The sequence below is a fragment of the Vigna unguiculata genome, chromosome 2, assembly GCF_004118075.2.
Source record: "Vigna unguiculata cultivar IT97K-499-35 chromosome 2, ASM411807v1, whole genome shotgun sequence".
NCBI lineage: Eukaryota > Viridiplantae > Streptophyta > Magnoliopsida > Fabales > Fabaceae > Vigna > Vigna unguiculata.
In genome coordinates, this window is record NC_040280.1 from 7,875,548 (window position 1) to 7,897,880 (window position 22,333).

General features: G+C 32.1%; 1 protein-coding gene across 1 annotated transcript in view; it reads left to right on the forward strand.

Annotated features, from left to right (window-relative positions):
• Positions 1-22,333, forward strand: part of LOC114173986 (DNA gyrase subunit A, chloroplastic/mitochondrial) — a 28,178-nt gene that overhangs the window by 1,061 nt on the left and 4,784 nt on the right. The window contains exons 2-22 of the mRNA XM_028058701.1: positions 1,108-1,177; positions 1,324-1,389; positions 4,595-4,696; positions 8,801-8,845; positions 8,963-9,061; positions 9,163-9,249; positions 10,767-10,837; positions 11,258-11,366; positions 11,470-11,532; positions 12,778-12,843; positions 12,973-13,061; positions 14,557-14,605; positions 15,883-15,969; positions 17,472-17,565; positions 17,793-17,863; positions 17,990-18,079; positions 19,168-19,293; positions 19,365-19,522; positions 20,396-20,477; positions 21,625-21,789; positions 21,897-21,998. Coding sequence (XP_027914502.1) covers positions 1,108-1,177; positions 1,324-1,389; positions 4,595-4,696; positions 8,801-8,845; positions 8,963-9,061; positions 9,163-9,249; positions 10,767-10,837; positions 11,258-11,366; positions 11,470-11,532; positions 12,778-12,843; positions 12,973-13,061; positions 14,557-14,605; positions 15,883-15,969; positions 17,472-17,565; positions 17,793-17,863; positions 17,990-18,079; positions 19,168-19,293; positions 19,365-19,522; positions 20,396-20,477; positions 21,625-21,789; positions 21,897-21,998 — 1,891 coding nt within the window. The remainder of the gene's footprint in view (positions 1-1,107; positions 1,178-1,323; positions 1,390-4,594; positions 4,697-8,800; positions 8,846-8,962; positions 9,062-9,162; positions 9,250-10,766; positions 10,838-11,257; positions 11,367-11,469; positions 11,533-12,777; positions 12,844-12,972; positions 13,062-14,556; positions 14,606-15,882; positions 15,970-17,471; positions 17,566-17,792; positions 17,864-17,989; positions 18,080-19,167; positions 19,294-19,364; positions 19,523-20,395; positions 20,478-21,624; positions 21,790-21,896; positions 21,999-22,333) is intronic.

A 22,333-nucleotide genomic window follows, 5' to 3' on the forward strand; every position in this document is an offset into this window, starting at 1 on the left:
CGTGGGTTGATAGTCGAAGGATGCTGGATAATTTGAAATTGGTTCATTTTAGGTTTTGCTTGTTTAATTTGTTAATATTATATTTAAACTAACTCGTATAAGAGTCTAAGTATAGATCATTTTCAATAAATTAATCTGTGTCCATCGGTTCAAATGTCTAATTTGGCTAGAGGTAATAATTTAATTCTCCTGCTAACAAAAACTAAGTTTTTAATCGGACATGTTTGTGATGTTGTCAGAAACATGTTTGACTGACATTGGTGACACTTCGTACTTCAGAATTTTACGAGTTTTCTTTTAATCTTTTAACTTCCAAAATTTTCTTTCCCTCCCCTTATGTATGAGAACTTTGTTGTAACTGCTTTTTTTAATACCAATGGATAAATAACCAGAAGTAATTTAGTTTTTTGTGGGGGAAGATACCGACTTAGAATGCATTTCTGCCTGTATTCCTCGTGTCTCTGATGGATTGTGTTTGTAGTTCGGTATTAAATTTGTCACTTGCATTAGTGTGTCACGGTTTGACTTTTGTCATATGGGAGGTTATTATGCTTTTACCAGGAGTATTTCTATTGTGTGACTTATTAGTTTACAATGTTAATGCAGTTCAAGATTTTAATACTTAATTGAAACAGGCCTTTGTCATTTGTAGTTAATTTTCTCAATCATAACATCTTTGCGTCTTTCCTTCATTGATTGTATCTGCATTTAATGTTGCATTGATTCATAGCCTATCCTCACTTTTCATTATGTGAAGTTTTTGAGATGGTCACTTATAGTTTCAAGTGTAGCAGTAACAAAGTCTAGTTTGTATTACAAATTGTCTAATTGTACTCTTCTGTCTTCACCAGGCTCTTTTAATATTAATTTTCTGAATTATGCCAGTTAAATATGAATAAGAAATAAAGATTCTAATTATGTTTATCTGAACACAATTTATGAAATTGAGTGAAATTTAGGAAATGTAATCCAAAGTAATTAAGGCTGATCTTGAATACACAAATTTGGGAGTGTGAATCATCCCACTATTTTAAAATTTTGAGTTGTTGAATTTTGACAATTGTAGTTGAGATTTGATTTCAATGTAATCTACTACTTTGAATTCAGATTTGCAATGCACGAGCTTGGCCTCTCATCCAAAAAACCGTTCAAGAAGTGTGCGAGAGTTGTTGGAGAGGTGAATATGTAGCCTTTGATGTTAAATTCTTAGCGTTGTTGAATAATGTAATATGTTTGTCTTGAAGCAGTTTTGGACTACTTATCAAATATCCATTGCTATTTTCTTTTTATTTAGTGTGGTGCTATATGATGCTGTTATTGTAGGTATTGGGAAAATTCCACCCTCATGGAGACACTGCTGTATATGATTCCTTGGTGCGAATGGCCCAGGTATACATTTACCTTTCATTTTCTTATTTGAGCTTCATAATTAATATATTGTTGCGTTTGGCCTAGTTGTGAAGAAAAAAACAATTCAATAATTAAGTAAGTTACAATCAATTGTTGTTATAATCATTTATTTGAATCTTTTTTCTTTTGTTTCAAAAAATAAAAAAAGGTGATTTAATATAAATGATTAAATCTACAGTGTTCAGATTGTTTAAAAGTGTTGAGAATGGGAGAAACCAAGAAGGCATGTGATAAATTCAATATGTTAAGACCACTAAGGAGCTTTTGATTTGTATGGAAGGAAACAATTATAAAATTTTCAGTTACCATATTTTTGGCTAATAACATAAATAGAAAATTAATCTAATTAATCCTAATCTCATCAATTGATTCTTATATCATCAGTTACTATATGTATAGGATTCTACAAGATTCTAAACAAAAAGAACTTATTTTTTTTGTAAAATTACAGTAAAGGGTAGGCATTATGGAGTTATTTGTAAAACTTAGTTCTGTACTTAAAAAATACATTTTGAAGATACAATGAGAAAACAAAAGATAAACAGAAATACTGGCAACATACTCTCTCACGTTCTCTTTTAACACATCCTATACTAATGGCTGAAATTTATTGGAAAACATTTAGTTTTTACCATTTAATGACTCTCCTAATTTTGTAGTTTCCAATAACTTCTTACCAATAGTGAAGTGTGTGTTAGAGAGAGTGTATTGCCAGCTCTTTGCATGTGATAAAAAACCTTGTTCTGCAGAAAAAAAGATTTTATTTTTGTAACATATTTTTTTGGTACACATTACGTTGATAATTTTTCCTAACATCAGATTTTTTAAAATTTATTCTACAAAATCTGTTTCTTCCCCTGAAATGGATCCATCTGAACACGCTAATATATTCTGGGCTGTTGATTGTTTTCTGTGGTATCAGTTAAGGTGTTCGACACTGATTACTTATGGTAATTAAGTATTTTTCCCTTTTAAAAGTTCTCTTAGAAAGTTGCAGAAAAGAAAATATTTTCCCAATATAGGCAATACCTGTTTCTTTAAAAACATACTATCTTATGTGGATCAAATATATTTTTAACCATGTAAATTTGATAAAATATGGTTTATTCCTCCGCTTTTTTCTTTTATTTATGGTCCTTGTAAATTTTAGCTTTTTTGAAAATCTTTGTTATCACTGGATGGTGATGTGACCATGGTAGTAAGTATTGCATGATTCACGTTTTGTATCACACGGTATGATACAAGTTGCAACCCCAATGATTCAATACATTGGAAAACTTGTTTGTGATACCAAATTGGGGTTGTATTGTTTGTATTGATCTCGGACTTGCATGAATCGCTATTCTGACAAGAATCACAGCCTAAATTGTTGGTGAAACCAAATTTTGGTCTCACTTCGAAATGGGTTTGGTCGGATGACCAGGTTTCAGAAAACCCTAATCTGGTTTATTTTATTGTGAATTCAGCACGATGAGATACATACTTGTTTGTGCTTTTCCCTCCAACTAGTTCTTGCTCTTCCTTACTTCAATGGCCATGAATGGGGTTTCCCTAAGCTACAATGTAGGATCTTCTAGGAAAGCAAAGGCTGCCTCTACTTGGCTCTGATGACTTTATTTTGCATTTTCCTCACTTTTAGGCTCAGCCACAATCTCTCTTCCCAACTACACCCGTCATCCTTGTTGGTGCCCCCTTAAATGTTCCTTTCTATATGATCATTGCCCTTCTTTTGTTCAAAACATTATATTTGGATCTAGTTTGGAAGTTTATAGGGTTGGGTCATATTTATCAATCTGCTTCAGATGCTTTATTAGCTGAGGAACATTAATGAAGGGCTTTCAAATTTTATAGCTATCAACTATCAAAATCTAAAACAAGTGGATAAAGCAATAAATAATGTTTTTATTTTGATTAAATCATTGGTGCTCTTTTTATTGTGTATCACCGGTTAAAGGTTTTGCCCTTTTGAATGAGTGCAACTTCTAATAGTTATTATTTAGGTTTAATTAGTAATTTGGTCCCTATAATTAGACCTTTGATTCATTTAGGCCCTTATATTTGTTTTTGACTCATTTGAGTCCTACTTTTGTAGAAAGACTCAATGTGACCCCTTTTTTAAGTTGATGTTAACGTCATTTGGAAGTGTTACATGTCAAAATCTAGGTTTGCTATGTGTCAAAATTGGAGTTTTCTTCTACCTTGGAACTCCTCTGCTTTGTACACGTGGCACATTCCAAGTCGAAGATGATCCAAACTTTTAGACATGGCAAACCTATATTTTGACACATAGCACTACCAAATTACTTTAATGCCAATTTTACTGAAGGGGTAACATTGAGTCTTTTTACAAAAAATGAAATTCAATTGGGTCTTTTTTAATAAATAGGGTCTCAATTGCGTAAAAAAAGTATAGGGACCATAATGAATCAAATACCTAAATATAGGGACCAAATTATTAGTTAAACCTTATTATTTATTATTTTTCTAGAGTGTGAGATGGATTAGATCCTGTGGTCCGAGTTTTTCTTGTATAATTATGACCTTTACTTTTTTGAGATTGTAGTTAATTTTTAGGAAGTTAATGTTGTTGAATGTTTGTGTCATGGAGGAATGGTGTGGAAAATTTTTGCCCAGTTTAGGCAATATGTGAAGGGGCCCACTATGGCAGACGCCATAAGCTGCAATGGCTAGTTGGGGTGGCAGATATTTGGCCCTCTGCCATTATTGATAACAGTTGATTACATTTCCATTGCATCAGATTCAGATGCTCAATTGAGGACTTCATATCTATTTACTAAAATATGTCTCTAAAATGTTTGTTTAGGTGCATTAGTTTAATTATAATAAATAAGCGCAGCATCCTTGTTATTTTACTTTTTTTTGATAATGTTGAATAAGGAAGTAATTGTGCCTGAGACTTTGTCATGGTATTTTAGCGTTACAAGCTTTCTTGATCACTATCTGTATGTATTTTAACTAAATGGGAAATGATGAAGTTCCTTTCACTAAAAATGCTATTTCCCATTTGTCCCTTTTGAAGGAACCATATATATTATTATTTTATGTAGTTTATTTTTGGATTTAATTTGCAATTGTTATTTTGAAGTGTTGTATTCCATTTTAAAGTCTTTATTTACTCTTTTTTCCTGTTGTCATAATGTATATGCTTTTCAATTTCCTTCAGGATTTTTCCTTACGCAGTCCTTTGATCCAAGGTCATGGAAATTTTGGGTCAATTGATGCTGATCCGCCTGCTGCCATGCGTTATACAGAGTGCAGACTGGATGTAGGTTTTCACATCTGATTTAATATTTTTAATCCAAACTCTGTCCAATTATAACACTTTTGCTTTTATATCTGAAAGTGTCGATGCAATTAATTCTCCAATCAATATATGCTGGTTTAACACTAGATTTTAGTCATGCGAGAAGAGAGGTAATTTGAAACCCATATCTTTTGTAATCTTTAGTAATTTAACAATTCAAACATATATAACAATTACACTATGTTTGGAAAAGAAGAAATTATTTTTCAAGGAAATTAAAATACACTAGATTTTAACCGCTTTTTGTTTGGATACGAAAATTGAACTTAGTGAATATTAATTTTATTGTGTGAATAGAGGAATTCAATTATTACCAAATACAAAAGTTATCTTAATTGTCTTTGTTGTATCCAAAGTTTTAACATTTTGTTAATAGAGGGACCAAATAAAGTAAAATGAGTTAATAATAGGATTGAAAAGGTAAATAAGTCTAAACAATATTTAATAATTCAGAAAAAGGTCACTCAATATTTTTCTGTGGATGTCAGCAGTATTTTTCAACCAAAATCTGCCAAGATTTTTTAGCTGTCATTGCCAAAAGGGTTTTTTATTGATTAGCATGAATTTCTTAATTAACAGCGATGAGACTATTTTCCATTGCTGGTTGGGGTTATTTTTTTTGACTAATGTTGGTTGAAAAGTTTCCCGACTTAACATTGGTTGAAAAAGAGTACTAGTTAAGGTTGGTCAAAAGTTTGCCATGTCGATGTCAGAAAAGAAATCTTGATCAACTTTGGCCTAGTTACAAGACTAGTGATTTCGATCCAAAAAAATCTTGTAGATGTTGTCCAAAAAATGACAGGTAAATTACGCTAAACCTCCTAAGGATTTCTCAAATTACATTGAACACCTCAACTTTTCTTAAAATTCTACACAAACGTCCCATTTGTTTTAAAAGATTAAGTTGACCTCCTTTTTATGTTACGCATACCTTTTTAAGTTTTAAAAGCATTAGATATGCCCCCTCTTAAGTAGAAAAATTTCACATGTCTTTCCTTTTTACATAAATATGCACCTTCTTTTAAGGAAGCTCACTATAATAATGAAATTGAAGAAAGCCTGATGGGGTCTTTATCTAATGTACTAAGAATAACCTTGATAGAGGTTGAGACTAAGGTGATGATTCTCTAGCCTCAACCAAGCCAAGGAAACCGTGACTAAGGCTAAACAAAGAGATGTAAGGAGCTTATGCTCATCTTTTTATATTTTCCTACTTTTAAATGCATAACGCTATGTGCTCAATAATACACATCAAGGATTCAACCTATGCCTCTCTCTCTTTTATTTCAACATGGTATCTATAGTTAGGTTTAATCTTTGCCTATCTAGTAAACCCAATTCTTTTGGTACTAATTTGTTTTTTTCATTGTTATTAATTTTTTTCCAGTAAGTGTTTTTCTATAATTGCAAAGGTGGCTTTTGTTCGCTTATTCATAGCCATGACTGTTCTTCAATGTTGATCTCTTTATCAACTGGATGTCTACAATGCTTTTCTTATTAGTGATATGCTGAAAGAAATGTATAAGAAGCAACCTTTAGGTTTTGTTGCTCAAGGGATTTGGATATGTATATCGTCTCTACTAATCTTTATATGTCGTTAAGCAATCTTCTAGAGCTTTGACAATATTTTGTCATCACTTAAGGGATGAATGTATCTATCTAGTAGATGTTGATGACGTTGTACTTAGAGGTAGTGATCACTATGACATCTCACAAGTAAAACAACACCTTTGTCATCACTTTCAAACCACAGACGTTGGCAAACTCATTTTGGAGATTGAGCACAATCCAACAATGGAATTGTTATTTCTCAAAGTATGCCGAACTCTTACATAATTATGGGGAGCCACTATCAGATTTCTAGAAGTATAGAAGATTAGTTGAAAAATTGAACTATCTTATAACTACTAGCTGTGACATTACTTTTGTAGTTAGAATGGTGAGTCAATTTCTTAATTCTCCATGGGCAGATGATTGGAATGCTATCACTTGTATATTGAAGTTCATTAAAGGTTTTGTTGCAAAAGGGTTTGTTATATGGACACAATAATCATACTAGAGTTGTATGTTATTTAGATGTTGATTGGGTAGACTCTTCTTCTGATAGGAGATCTACTTTTGAATATGGTGTCTTCATTGGTGATAATTTGATCTCTTGAAAGAGCAAGAAACAAAATGTTGTAGCAAGATCTGGTGTGAAAGAAGAATATAGAGCTATGGCCTCAACTACTTATGAGCTTAAGTCATTACTTAAAGAATTGAAATTTCGAGAGGTCACTCAAATGACACTTATATGTGAATATAAAGTTGGTCTTCATATTATCTCAAATCTTCTCTTTCATGAAAGAGTCAAACATATTGACGTTGATTGTCATTTTATTTGAGAAAAAAATTGTATTTGAAGAAATCAAGATTGAGTGTGTTAACTGTAGTGATCAACTAGCATATGTGTTTACTAAATCATGAGGACCTAGAATTGATTATATTTATAACAAGTTTGATACATACGATATAAATGCTCTAGCTTGAAAGGGAGTGTTAGATGTAATAGGCTTATGTTCATCTCTTTAGCTTTTTCTATTTATAAATGTATAACTCTTATGTGCTATCTTCAGTTACTGTTAAAATTTTAACAAATGATGATAATGAGTTCCTATTCAAAGAGAGTATCATTCATTTCCCTTTTCAATTTTTTATTTTTATGAGTGTATTGAAAATATTTTATAATTTGGTTTAGACGTAATTCAATACCAGAAATCTGGCTTGTAAAGTGTGGTTTGTTACCCATTTATATACTCCTTTTAGGCTTTATCTCAAGTGGATGAGAGATTTGGATTCTTTCCCATACACCACTCATGTTAGGCATTATTTAGCTAGTTATATGTATATGAACATGGCAGGTCACCATTGCTAGTGAATTTAGGATAACATCTGATACCATGTTACAATTCATAAGAGAAAATGAGAAGAGACTTTTTGGGAGAAAAGTATTATATCATTAGTTATTTTGAATCTGTTACATCAATGAGCTTTATAGCTACTCTTTGAGTGCTGACAGAGAAGTATTAGCTTTATACCAGAAATCTGGCTTGTAAAGTGAGGGTTGTTACCCATTTATATACTCTTTTAAGGCTTTATCTCCACCAGATATGAGATTTGGATTCTTCCCAGTGCACTACTCATGTCAAGCATTATTCGGCATAATAATATGGCTGGTGACCATTGTTGATGAATCTGGGATAACATTTGATACCATGTTACAGTTCATACAAGGAAAGGGGAAGAGAATTTCTTAGAGTATCATTAATTATTTTGAATCTTTTACATCAATGAGCTTTATAGCTACTCTTAGAGAGTTCTGAGAGAGAAGTATAAAGCTTTGTAGCTTTATCCCAGAAATCTGGTTTGTAGTATACACTCCTTTTATGTTTTATCTCTAGCAAATGTGAGATTTGGATTCTTCCTTTCACACCACTCATGTCAAGCATTATTTGGCGTGGTATATGGGTAATAACATGGCAGGTAACCATTGTTAATGAATCTAGGATAACATCTGATACCATGTTACATTTCATAAGAGAAAAGAAGAAATTTTTTGAGAAAAGTCTGAAATCATTAATTATTTTTGTTGGAATTCCCACATTAATGAGAAATAAGACCGATTTACAGTATATAAGTAGTGATTGCAAACCTTATCTTATAATCCGGTTTTGTAAGGTTGAGTTAAGTATATAAGTCCACTTCTCAACACTTTTGAATTTGTTACATCAGTGAGCTTTATAGCTACTCTTAGAGTGCTGAGCAAGCAATTGAAAACAGTTAGTGACAACTGTCTATTTGTAGCTGTCACTAAAACCGAATACTCATCAATTGAACATTTCTATCGGGGGCTTTTGACGTGCTCTGTTAATACTATTTTAGTTATTAATTAAATTTGGGGTTAATATATCAGTATGATGTTTGATTTGATCTAACGGTGTTGGATTATTTTTTCTGATGTTAATTGATTTGAAAATTGGAAGATATTTTGAAGGATGTTACTTTATTCTTGTTCTGAATTTTCAGGATCTGACTGAAGCATTGCTGTTGGCAGATCTAGAGCAAGATACAGTTTGTCACTGCTGTTCTTTGGACTGTGATTTCTGTTTTTTATTTTTTTTGATTTTTTATAATTATTTAACATCCCTAATTGAAGTGCATTTTATGTCTTTATGTTCCCGATTGCAGGTTGATTTTGTTCCAAATTTTGATAATTCCCAAAAAGAACCATCACTTCTACCAGCTCGCCTTCCAACTTTATTGTTGAATGGTTCTTCTGGCATTGCGGTGATTTTGGGTTTCCTTTCAAATGCTTGAAACATATCTGTGTTTTCTTGACAAATCAAGTATCTACTCATGTGGATCTGTCCATCTTTTATCTTCATCAGGTTGGCATGGCAACTAATATTCCTCCTCATAATCTTGGGGAAGTTGTAGATGTCCTGTGTGTGTTGATACATAATCCAGAAGCTACTGTGAGTGCTAAATCTTTCTCTCTCTCTCTCTCTCAAATGGAATCTCTTAAGACAGGAAATACAAAGGTTGTACAACAGAACAGTGAGCTCAGTCCCAAGGGATTGATAATTTAAGAACAGATGTGTAACTGACTCTAAACTGGTTTTTACTAACCCAAAAGCTATGTGAGTTAGCTGCCTTTGATCTCTGAATTTGCAGCCACCATTACCATTAATCTTCTTTGGTACTGCTGTCCAGACAAAGCTTATTGATCCCTAAGCGAGCTTTGGTTTTGCGAATAAATTTATCAATGATGAACTGTGAGGGGGCAATAGAAACAGCAAGGATGATAGTTTTGCCAAAACACTCCAAAAATGATAAACCATTTTCCCTCCATACAACCAAATCCCGCATTGTTGAAGGGGAGAAAAAGTAATAGGGGATTTTAGCTTCCTCATTTCCCCTCCCTTCTAATGCATTGTTTGTTTTAGGTTATTCACTATTCGTGGGTTCTGTAGGGATTGATTTGCGATTTGTGAGAATTGTGTATTTGATTTTTGGTGATTTGTGACGAGTTGTAGGGAAAGTTTTGAAAGAGTAAATGGAGCATGAAATGAGGAGATAGTGATAGATATATGGGGATTGTGTGATAAATTACTAACCCTTGTATCTAATATTTTATTTTTAAAATAACTATTTATTGTATTTTTCTATAATTTTTTATAATTATTATGGACAATGAATACATGATTTTTTTGAATAAATAATATTTTGTAAGATTTTTTTTTTATATTTTCTCAACTAAGTTTCTTAACCAGAAAATGTTTATATTTTAAAAATACATCCAATGACAATTTTGACATTATACTAAAAAACCCTGCAAACCTTCATTAATTGAATCAAATGAATAACCCATATCAAGAAACTTTCTACTCAAATGTACTATTTTCCATTAAACCAATGCACCTCGATTTTCATTCACTTTCTATCCGAATAACTCCAAATCAACCCAAAACCAAAGAACATAAATTTTGACCTAAACTGGTAAATTTTAAAAATTCGTTCCCTTGTCCTTCAGTTTGAACTAAACACACTGCATGAGTATACTTGCTTCAAAGGTATTTGCCTATTGTTTATTTCTTACACTGAAGTTGTCGTCAGTTAAAATTTTTACAGTGTATAAAAATTTTCCATGAAATTGGTGTGAAACATGCATGCAACAAATAGTGGATCTCAATTTTTTTTTGTAGTCACCTTGTTAGTGAAAGCTATTATGAGATTTCAGTATCATTTGTGAGTACATCAGTGCAAGACAAAACTGACACTTGAGAGAACAGAAATAGCCCCGGAGTTTTGAGGGGCCTTGTATCTCTCCTTCCAATTCCTTGGAAATTCTGTCTTCATATACTTCGTCCATAAGTAATAAATTTCTCAAAAACAGTGGAGGACAAATATTTTCTTTGTTTTGTGAATTTAATATTCAACTCCCTTTTTCCTTCTTTAATGTCAATGCTGGATTAATTTTGGTGTGTTGTAGTTGCAAGAATTGCTTGAATACATGCCTGGACCTGATTTTCCAACAGGAGGGCTGATTATGGGAAATCTTGGGTAAGTGTAACATTTTTACTATTATTAATATTTTTTTCCATTGTTGACTGGCCATTTTCCGTTGTATACCTGAAAACATTGACAATGGCAGTTTAATTTTGAATTGTTTACTCACAGAGAAAAGCTATCAACAAACTTTTCTATTGGCTGAAAATTTGTTGGATATCACAAGAGATGTGGGTCCCACTCCATAGTTAATGATTTTATAGTTGTAAATATATTTTAGCCAATAAGAGTGTATTATATATATATTGTGTTGCTAGCTTTCCTCTTTGTATTATATATATTGTGTTGCTGTATCATTAGTTAATTTTATCAAATTTTCCTATAATGTTTATTTTTCTTCTCTTTTACTTTTTTTTTTTCTGAATTTGTTGTACTATGTGATTTTTGGTTTGATATATTCTCTTTATTCATAAGGATCTTAGAGGCATATCGTACTGGTCGAGGACGCGTTGTTATCAGAGGGAAAACTGATATTGAATTACTTGATTCTAAGACTAAACGGACTGCAATAATCATAAAAGAGGTGACACTCTAGATTTTACTAGATTTGACATTAGAAAATTTGATATACTTGCTTTATTTTCTGTGGAAAATTGAATACTGATTTTATTTTATGATTGGATTAGATTCCTTACCAGACCAACAAAGCAAGTTTAGTTGAGAAGATTGCTGAACTTGTAGAAAACAAGGTATTACTGTGTTCTAGAAAAAGATTTTCTCAAAAATACTATAACGTCAATATAACTTTATCTTCTTGAAGTTGCATGCTTGTATACTTTTGTGATAGTTAATAATATATTGAGAGATGGAGGAGTGGTGATTATGGGGGTGTTTGGAAACTTCTTTAGAAGTAGACATTTGGATGGTGTTAGGTTAGTTTTTTAATTTAGGTTTGTGCTACAACTTAAAAGTTTTGAAAATTTTCTGGTCCATATGAACAATATCTCTTCTGTTTTTGTCATTGTCTCATTCTCCGTTTTTAAGATCATAGTGGTGGTTATTGGATAGGCTATGACATTTCTGGGTAGCATTAATGATTGTAGTGTTCAAGAAGCATAACATGTTTTTTGAATTTAAATAAATATGAAAACAGGTTATATAAAAATTGTTTTAAACAGTTTAACTAAACTGATGTTTACTCTTTCATTTATGGAAATAAGGATCATTGAAGACACTTTTCCATAAATTAGGGACCAAAAGGTGATGAATTTTTTGAGGGACTAAAAGTCAACATTTTCCTATTTGTAAGGACTAGAAATACAGTCAACCCATGTGAAAAATTGTATTTTTTTGCTGCTGTTGATTTCTATTGAGTAAAAGAAATAGAATTTTTGTGAATGTATTTTCCACAATCCTGTGAACTATATGCAAGAGTGTTACAAGTATTGTCAATGTCATAATTAACATCAGAACAGTGTAGGGTATCACAACTTCCCAAGATGCATTGAAATATCATTCTAAATATCTAGGCCATTTGGTGTAATAAATATTTAAGACACTCTTATCTCCTAGCATAATTGTATTTCTGACAATTTCTGACTTCTGCTGCTATACTATCATTTGAAGCTTTTAACCTAGTTATGCTTTTAGTGTTTTTCTTATGTAATTTGTTTGAAAAGTGATTCTGTTGTTGATAATGACTTACCTATGGGAACAGGATTTGGTTGGTTGAATATTATAATGTTTTATGTTGAATTATTCATGTGTATACAACACACACAAAATTGGACAAGCAAAAAGCTTTTAAGTTGTTGCTCATACTTACATCTTGTGAATTTATATGCAAGCATATGTTACTTTGAGCTCAGGTTTGATTTTTAATTTTATGTATCCACTTATGAAGTATTTTTTTATTCTAAATTAACATTTTTTTTAACTTGCATGCTGCATCTAGCATGCGTATTCTGTAACCTAATTTTGTTATTTGTTAACAGAGTCTAGATGGTATAAGTGATATTCGGGATGAGAGTGATCGATCTGGAATGCGTATTGTCATTGAGGTAGAATACATAAATATGGCTCTACTCCTCTGTTATCTTACTGAATAGGCACATACAAAAACAGAGAAAAATAAGAAAAGGAGAAGAGACTGTTGAGTGGGTCACTAAAATGAATCTCTGTCACTGCAGCTGAAGCGGGGATCAGATCCATCCATTGTTCTGAATAATCTTTATCGCTTAACATCTCTGCAATCTACGTTTAGCTGTAATATGGTGGGGTAAGTTGTTTGTAGTTTACACTATTACACATGTTTTAAAATAGTGAATATATTGTTTGAAATGATACTCTCTCCTGGTGACACTTCGGATGCTTTGATGGATCTCTATAAGATTTGTATTGTGATAGATAATATATTTTAGAAATATTTTGGTAACACTTCTATTTTTGGGTTGGATATTTGTGGGTCGAAATTTGTTAGAGGTCAAACAGAGAAAAGTAAAATAAATTTTCGAATCTAATTGAATTGAGAAGAGTTACAATGTGACAGAAAACAATATTTATACAAAGGGAAACCTAAATAGCTTATAACTGATCACTAACTACTAAAGCTTAACAAGAAGGAACTTAAACTAGCTTGGGCCAGCTATCACTTTGACAGCTATCCCCCCTCTCCCCAAGCTCAAGCTGGGGTAATCGGTTGAAGCAGCATCACTGTGAACTTGCACTGAAGATGCAGGAACTGTACTGAAGATAAGGGCTTGGTTTTCTGCAATGATCGCATCATGACTGTTTTCCTCTATGATCTTGCGAAGTATTTTTGCATAATCTTCCTCTTTTATTCTTCCCTTCTAACCTTAGAAATGGCGTCTCTAAATACTTCCACCTTATTTCATGAACTACATATTTATTTTCATGAGTGCATTGTTTTCACATGAATATAACTTTTTATATTTTTATAAGACAATCATTACTTACACGACAGTATAACGTTTTTGAAAGTGTTAATACACAGTTGATAAGCGCCCCACTCAGTGGAGTATTTATGTGCTTGGTTCTTCCTGTTCAATATCTAGCTTTTGAGAGTGAGTTTTCCGAGTGCTTATCAATTAGTAATAGAGCTGGTTGTCAGTATCTTGAAAAGGAATACTGATGAGGGGTTCTGACTGGTGGAGAGTTTTTACCTGCAAGAGAGTTAAGTGAAGTGTTATAGAGCGAAAACCTCTGAACACCAACTTTTAGGCGATGCTATGATTGGAAGTGGGGTATTATCTGGTGCCTAAGTTCCAAATGGAGTTGTATGGAATGCTTGGTGGGGTATGTAAATGTTTGGTTCTCGCTGCTTAATAGCTATCTTGCTTTTGAGGGTGGGTTCTGCAAATGCCTGAGTGCTTATCAATTATTTATTAACAAATTCTAAAGAACAATACTGTCACCTAATTACAAACTATAAAAATATATATTTGTGTGAATCGATTGCTCTAAGATTAGAGAGGGTGAGTGTCATTTATCTAGATTTCAAAGGAGGCGAATGCAATTTTTTTCAATGTTGGTATCTCATTGTTGGAGTATAGGGCACTCTAATATTCATTAACATCAATATTAGCAGAGAGATATTTACCAAATGCATATGGTTGATTCTTGTTCTATAATATGAATTCAATCAATTTTTGGTCATCTTATTATTTTGTTCTTTTTGATGTTTCTCTAATTTATTTTTTACTCTTTATAAGCTTCACGTCTTAAACGTACTTTATTGCCTGATTTCTTTGAAGCATTCTAAATGGACAACCTAAACAAATGGGGCTGAAGGAATTACTCCAGGTAAGTCCTTACTGTCCCAAGAACTCTATGGTGTTCACGTCATCTCTTGAAATGTTCTTTTGAAAGATGTTCTTGATTTCTATCAAGCATAACATTGGTTTTCTTGTTAAGAACTTGTTGATATTCTTCAATATATTTCTTGTCCCTAGAAAACACAAACTTATGTCCTTGTACAGATTCAGAAGAAATGTGTTGAACTAGTACGTTTGACCCAAATTAGCATAACTAATACACCTTTATTTTTTAAATAAAAATAGATTCATTGTTACTACATTATATTATTAAATTTTCAAACTGTCTGTTAAGTTTTTAAACTTAATTTCATCTTGTTCCTTTTATTATGATTAATGTTCCTTTTTGAACCCATTAAACCAAATTCTGGTCTTTCTCCGAAATGGCTCCCTTCTATGACCTGGTTTGGGAAAACCCTAATCTGGTTTCTTTTATTGTGTGAACTGAGCAGGAAGAGATGCATACTAGTTTGTGCTTTTAACTGCAACTAGTTCGTCCTCTTCCTTACTTCGATGGCCATGAATGGTATCCTTTAGCTACAACATAGGATCTTCTATGAAAGCAAAGGCTACCTCTACTTTGCTCTAATGAATTTATTTTGCATTTTGAATCTGTAATGTTTTTTTTTAACTGAATATAATTTCAATTTTTAAAATTAGTATATTCATAATTCATGTCTTTTTGTCAATTTCTGTCCACATAAAACTCTCGAGTCTTTATTTTCTACACCAATAGGATCTAAGTGCATTGTGGAGTAAAATATGTTCAAAAGGTTTAGCATAGTTATTCAAACTGGACTGGACTGCCCAGTGTAACTTGTCAGATTCGGAAATGTGTGATGGCTGGTCTGTTAACTAACAAAACCAGGAGGATTTGAGAACTGGTATGAATAGGTGAAACTGGCACATAACTGGCCAAAACTAGTTTGAACTGGTGTTTTATCTTTTATTTTTTCAATTTTTGAAATTATTTTGAAATAATTTATAACTAAATAAACTAACATATTTAATAAAAATAACAAATATGTGTAAATTATTTATTATTTAAAAACTATCAATTTTCTCGTTTTTATAATTTTTATATCTTCATTCGTTATAATTTTATATTGTATTGGTTTATCATTTTATTTTAGTTTATAACATTTAAATTTAATTATTATGATATGTTAGATTTGAGCATTTATACACACTTTGATTCTTTTGATCTTGTAAAATGATATTTTTTTAGATTTTAGGGATATAAATTAGCTTAAATCTACCTTTCAGGCATTCTTAGACTTCAGATGCTCTGTTGTTGAGAGACGTGCATTGTTTAAGTTATCACAAGCACGAGGGAGAAAACATATTGTTGAGGTACGTTACAGATACAATAAGATATATTTGTGTATGCGTCTTTTAACATTTGCTTTAAGTGTACATTCATACATGTCCCCATGGTAGAGGTTGTTTTTATAACTTATTTGTGGTTTAGTTACTGTCAATGCAATAGTTGTGAAAACCAGTTCAAGAACAAAATTCTATTTTACCTCCCTGATGAAGCATGTTTTGTTTCTTATTTGTTTTGCTTTGCATACTCAACATTGTTAAAGTCTTTACTATCTGTGTTATATGGTTATGTCTTAGATTGTTAATTTTTTTTTGCTGGGTTAATTTTTCCCATTGTTTGGACATGTGCAAAGAAACTCATATAAAATGTGAACCCAACTATAGTTTTTTACCGAAGGATATTTAAAAATGTACACTTGTGGGCTGAAACTTAAAGTTTAATTTTAAGGGTTAAATATGTTTTTGGTCCCTTAACTTTCAGTAGATTTTGGAATTAATCCATTTTGAAAGTTTGGACCAATTTAGTCCTTCATCTTTCGAAATACGTGAATTTAGTCCTTTTAATCAAATTTTGTTAGGTTTATTTGATGTTTTGTACACATTTCAGGATTATATTTGAGTTGTTTATACGGTTTGATACATTTTTACTTTAATGTTAAGTTAAATATTATTATGAAATGCGTTTGAAATATCAAATAAACTTAACAAAATTTGATTAAAAAGACTAAATTCACGTATTTTGAAAGCTGATGGACTAAATTGGTTCAATGTTTTGAAATTGACTAATTCCAAAATTCACTGAAAGTTAAGGGACCAAAAACATATTTAACCCTAATTTTAATTAGGAGATAACATAAAAAAAAGAGGAAAAGTTAGTTACATTGAAGGAGAGAATAGATTATTTTCAGTTGTTTTTAATATGTTATAGGTGCATTGCTCTTACTTGCTTCTATTTCTATTAACTTACACTAATAGTACTATATCCCTTGTTAATAGAAACATCAAAGTGTTCTTATAATTTAAGTGAAAGAAACAAAGGAAAATAGTGTGGTTGAGGCAGAGACAATCACTACTCGTCCACTGTTATTTTCTATTTTGGACTCTGTAACTAACTTAGGAATTCTGTAACTTGCTCAGTTACTGACAGCTATATCTATTATCGTAGTCAGCTTCAGAAATGTAGTTATCCTGTCCTATGGTTAGGAGCACCTTTGTGCAGCTTCGTATAGCTCTCTGACTACCTTAGTAAAGGTGACTTTTGGAATCTCTCTCTCCGAAAGAAGTTTTTGTTTATGTCGTGTCTAGAGTGTATATATTAAGTGTATTTAGATTCTCTATAAATAGAGTATGCAATTCAGTGGTTTTACTGTATGTTTTAGCCAAAATAAACCCCTTTGTTACAAGAGATGGTAAAGAAAAAAAAATTGGATTTGGAAAATTGTATGCTCTAGGATCGAATGAAATCATGAGAATAATTAGTGTAATTTAGTTTCTTTTGTGGCTCTAAGCTTATGTTTGCACAAATTCAGGGTATTCTTATTGGGTTTGATAATCTGGATGAGGTGATTTGCATAATTCGTGAAGCATCGAGTAACTCAGCAGCAGCAGTTGGTTTGCGCAATGGTAAACTTTTAAACTTTTTTTATTTTTTATTTTTTGTGATTATATGCCCTGGCATTATATGAAGAAGAGGATGCTTATGCTTTCCCATAGCTTGATACCCTGTTGGAAACTTTTCATTTTGAATCCCTATCTTCTGAACATTGTTATTGAAATGAAATCCATGTAATTTTTGCTTGAAATTTGGTATCTTCAGCCATTTAATGTGGATAAGTAATATCCCTTTGCAGCATTCGGTCTCTCTGAGAAACAAGCTGAAGCTCTTTTGGACATAAGTCTTAGAAGATTGACCCTTCGTGAGGTTCTTATACTGAGTCCTATAACTACACTTGAATAACTGTTATGTTTCCTTACCAAGATTTCTATAAAGAATTAAATACATATTTGATAACAGCATAAGTAGAATTATAAGCTTTGTATGGTGCAGAGTGGAAACTTTCTGGCTGAAAGTAAATCTTTGATGGAACAAATTTCGAAGTTAGAGGAACTGTTGTCCAGCAGGAAAAATATACTGGAGGTATAGTTTCAGTTTGAATCTGTTTCACTTGTTCATAATGTACTTGAATTCTCTACTGCTTAGGGAAGAAATTAAAACTAAGCTGAAATAGAGCAGTTTATAAAAACTGAAAATGAATTTGTATTAGTTTTTGTTGTATAATATATAAAGGGTGCATAAATAAAAAAAAAATTATTTGTACTTATAAAAGAATGAGGGGTGCAAGTGCCCACCCTCATCTCTATGCAGATCCGTCACTGAATACACCTTAACTAACTAAGTAGTTTGCACAACAAATTACGCTTGTATCACCTATATGCTGGTATGGCAATGTATGAATTTATATTATAGCTGATGAAAAGGGCAGCCTGAGTTGTGGTAGTTACAGAGTATGACCATAATTTATGCAGTTGTAATATCTGAAAAAACCTTCGTGGGTTGCAAGGAATATTGTAGATGGTAATTTCGACCATATAGCCATTGGGAATCATCTGGATGCTGTGTTGATGGCAATTGATTAAAATACAAAGAAAGCTGCTAATGAATATTTTGGAGACAACAGTGGCAATGTTTTCATTAGAAAATGGTGTAGACATGCCTTGCGTGATGGTTGAATTGATTCTACCTGATCTCTAGAAATATGCTAGGTTGAATTGTACCTGACTGAGCGTGGATCTTAAGCCTATCTGAACTGTTTAGGGCAGACACATAATTGATCACCAGAGGGGCAGATCCGTGAAGAGAGGATGCTGGTGATCATGGCACCAAAATGGCATTATGAGCAGCTGGAAATGTGTGCCACTGAGGAATGCAGAGTACAAAAGAACTGCGTCTCTCAAGCTTTATCCTAAAAATTCTGGCTGCTGGTTGATTGTTGCATTTGAAGTCTGTTTATGGTTTTTGCTGGAAAAATTGTATGGAAGTAGTGAGGATGGGGTATGTCAAGAATGACAATGAAGCAGTAGTTGGGTGTAATTTTTTATTGCTAAAAACAGCACAATGACATATGTATTATGAAACCTTAAATTTTATATGCATAGATAAGTTTTTTGTGCATTATTAGAGATTTTTTGGGGCTGACCTGTGTGACCTCTATCTCGTATTTTTAGCTAATAGAACAAGAAGCAATTGAACTGAAGAATAAGTTTGCCAATCCAAGACGTTCAATGTTGGAGGACACTGATAATGGTCAACTTGAGGACATTGATGTTATTCCAAATGAAGATATGTTATTGGTATGTGTCACTTTTCTTCAATTAATAGGTATTGTTTGGACTCTTTTAATTTTATTTTCTTTTACTTTCAGGCACTTAGTGAAAAAGGTTATCTGAAACGGATGAAGCCAAGCACTTTTAACCTACAAAATCGTGGAACAGTTGGAAAATCTGTAGGAAAACTAAGAGTGAATGATTCAATGTCTGATTTTATCGTTTGTCGTGCACATGATCATGTCCTATATTTCAGGTTATTTTTTATACTCTTGAATCAAGTAGTGTCTGCCTATTTGAAAAATCCAAATATGCAATAAAATTGTAATTCACGTAACAAACACAAATTAAGTTTCAATTAATGATTGCAATTGAGTAATTTTATATGTAAAAATTGCAATTCTCCCAATTCTTCCAATTGGAGGCTTTAATTAGCGAAGTAAGACTTATAAAGTATTCACATAATTAAGTGTGCTTTGAAAATATCTTTTTAAAATGCTAAAATGAAAAAAAAAAAAAAAATCTCAAATTTGATAGGTTCACAGACCAGCCAGTTGGTCCACTTTTTTGCAGGGCCTGAACAAGCTAGAATGACCTGTTTTGCGATGCTTCAAAATTTTTAGTGTGGGGTTAATACTGGGAAAGTGAGAAAGACTGTTGAATAAATCTCCTTTAATTGTTTAGTTTCAATATATTTGTACGCCTAGAAACTCAGTCAGCCATTTACGGAAAGTCTAATCCTTGGCATATTGCTGGAATACATGTTTCATTTCATTGTTAAACCATATACAATGAGGTTTGCTGTTACAGTGCAATTTTGAACTCTTCATTAATGGGTGAAATCGCATGTTGATCCATAAAAATGAGCTTGATCCATTCTGTATTAGCGGGGCTGTCAGCATGGAATTTCCTCAACATTAGTATTGGACTTGGAAAGAGTGTCAAAGCATGTTTTGATATTTGTTAGCATTTCTGTTAATATAATTATAAAAAAATGTATAGACATTACTTTTCATCATGATGTGTATAGAACGTGGAGTTTGTTTTAATTTGGTATTCACCTTTTTCTAGAGGATATTGCAGCTGATCTAGTTAATTTGAATATGCCATGGCTTGTGAAAATTTTCAGTGATAAGGGAACAGTATACTCAGCTCGTGCTTACAAAATTCCTGAATGTAGCCGAACTGCTGCTGGCACTCCTCTTGTTCATGTATCTCTTTGTCCTTTCTCTTTCTCTACTCATACTTATACTTGCCGGATAACGGGAACAAAGATAATATGAATGAGCTGTCTTCACTTTAACAAAGATAATATGAACAAAGATACTTGCCGGATAATTGTTGAAAGGATTAGTGACAAAATAAGTTTGGGAGGGGTAGTACCACTCTGGTACTGTGTCGAGAAGAGAAAAATCAAGAAGGAATATAGCGAACTGTTTTGGGTACACCTTGAATATTCTTATTTATAATGGAGAAGAATACAATAATAAGGAACAAAATCAATATCTAATAATAGAAAATATATGGTAAGATATGTCCCTATCTATCAAATCATGTCATGTCTTAATTCATATCTTACATAATAAAATCATATCTCTAACAATATTCACATATCGTCTTTTGAAAAATGTATTGGAACATTAAAAGAAAGTATTCAAATGAATTGCTAATTACAACTTATTTTTCATGTTAGATATCTTATGAGATTACTCTATCTACAGATAACTTTTCTTTTTGGTGAGGGTGACAACTTAGAAAAGAGCAGTAAAATGATTTAGAGGTAAATTTTGGAAAATGTTAGAAAGCTTAATGGATAAGATTCAGAGAAAATGCAAGAGAACGGTAGAAAGGAAAAGTGACTTCTTATTTTCTCAATTATCAAGGATACAAATTGGAATTTCTAGTGTCTAGGTTGTTACAAAAGAGTTACTAATAGCTATGTCAGTAATTTAACAGCTAACTGAGATGTAACTAAAGCAAAGTTAACCAACTATCAACTGATGCAGAACTGCCTCTGTCATTAGTACTCTAATAGAGGCAGTGGAATGGAGAAAAAAATAGGATTTGGATAAAAAATGGAAGTTTGTGCTGGAAGTTGAGGTTTGCACCCTTCTATATATTATTATTTGGTTCCATTTCTAGTTGACGTGGGATCTCTTGTAATTATATTGCAAGAGACTAATTTCACTACCTTCTAGTCACATGAAAATTACTCTAATCATTTTATAATTTGGGTTTGGTATTTTTTAAAAATATTTTATATTTCTGTATATAAAATTCAACTGTAACTATGGATTTTAAATTTTAACAAAAATTGCAAAATAACAAATTTTCTTCTGTTTGTTTCTTGTGATCCAGATTTTATCTTTATCTGATGGTGAAAGAATAACATCCATTATTCCTGTGAGTGAGTTTGTGGAGGATCAATTTTTGCTGATGCTAACAATGCAAGGCTATATCAAGAGAGTATCCTTGAATTTGTTTTCATCCATCAGGTCTACCGGGATCATAGCTATTCAGTTGGTTTGTTCCCTTGTTTGAATTCCCTCTGTTTACATTACTACATTGTTAAGTTTCTCTGCTGACATCTTTTCCTGAGTGTTATTGATGCATACTGTTTAAATTTAAAGGTTCCCGATGATGAGCTAAAATGGGTCCGTCTTTGCACAAATGATGACTTAGTAGCCATGGCTTCACACAATGGAATGGTCATGCTGTGCCAATGCAGTAAGGCAAGTTGCTGACAGTTATTATTTCTATTTCTGTAGTTAATGTTCAAATTCTGTAAACACGGAAATACAAGTTACTTAAATCTCAACTAAATATGCAAAGAAATTATTTAAAAAAAAATAAGAGCCTTGAATTTTACTGCTATGAAGTGATATATTTCTACTGTTGTTTAGAATTTTCCGGAGGAGTTAATCCTCAACCTTACGCAATTAATGTTTTTTATAATTTACTTACTGGTTGTTAGCTAATTAGTTGTTTCTGTAGTATAAATAGTAATGTAGTGTGATACAATGTGTGAGAAGTAAATTTTCAAAATTCAGCACCATAATATTTTGTT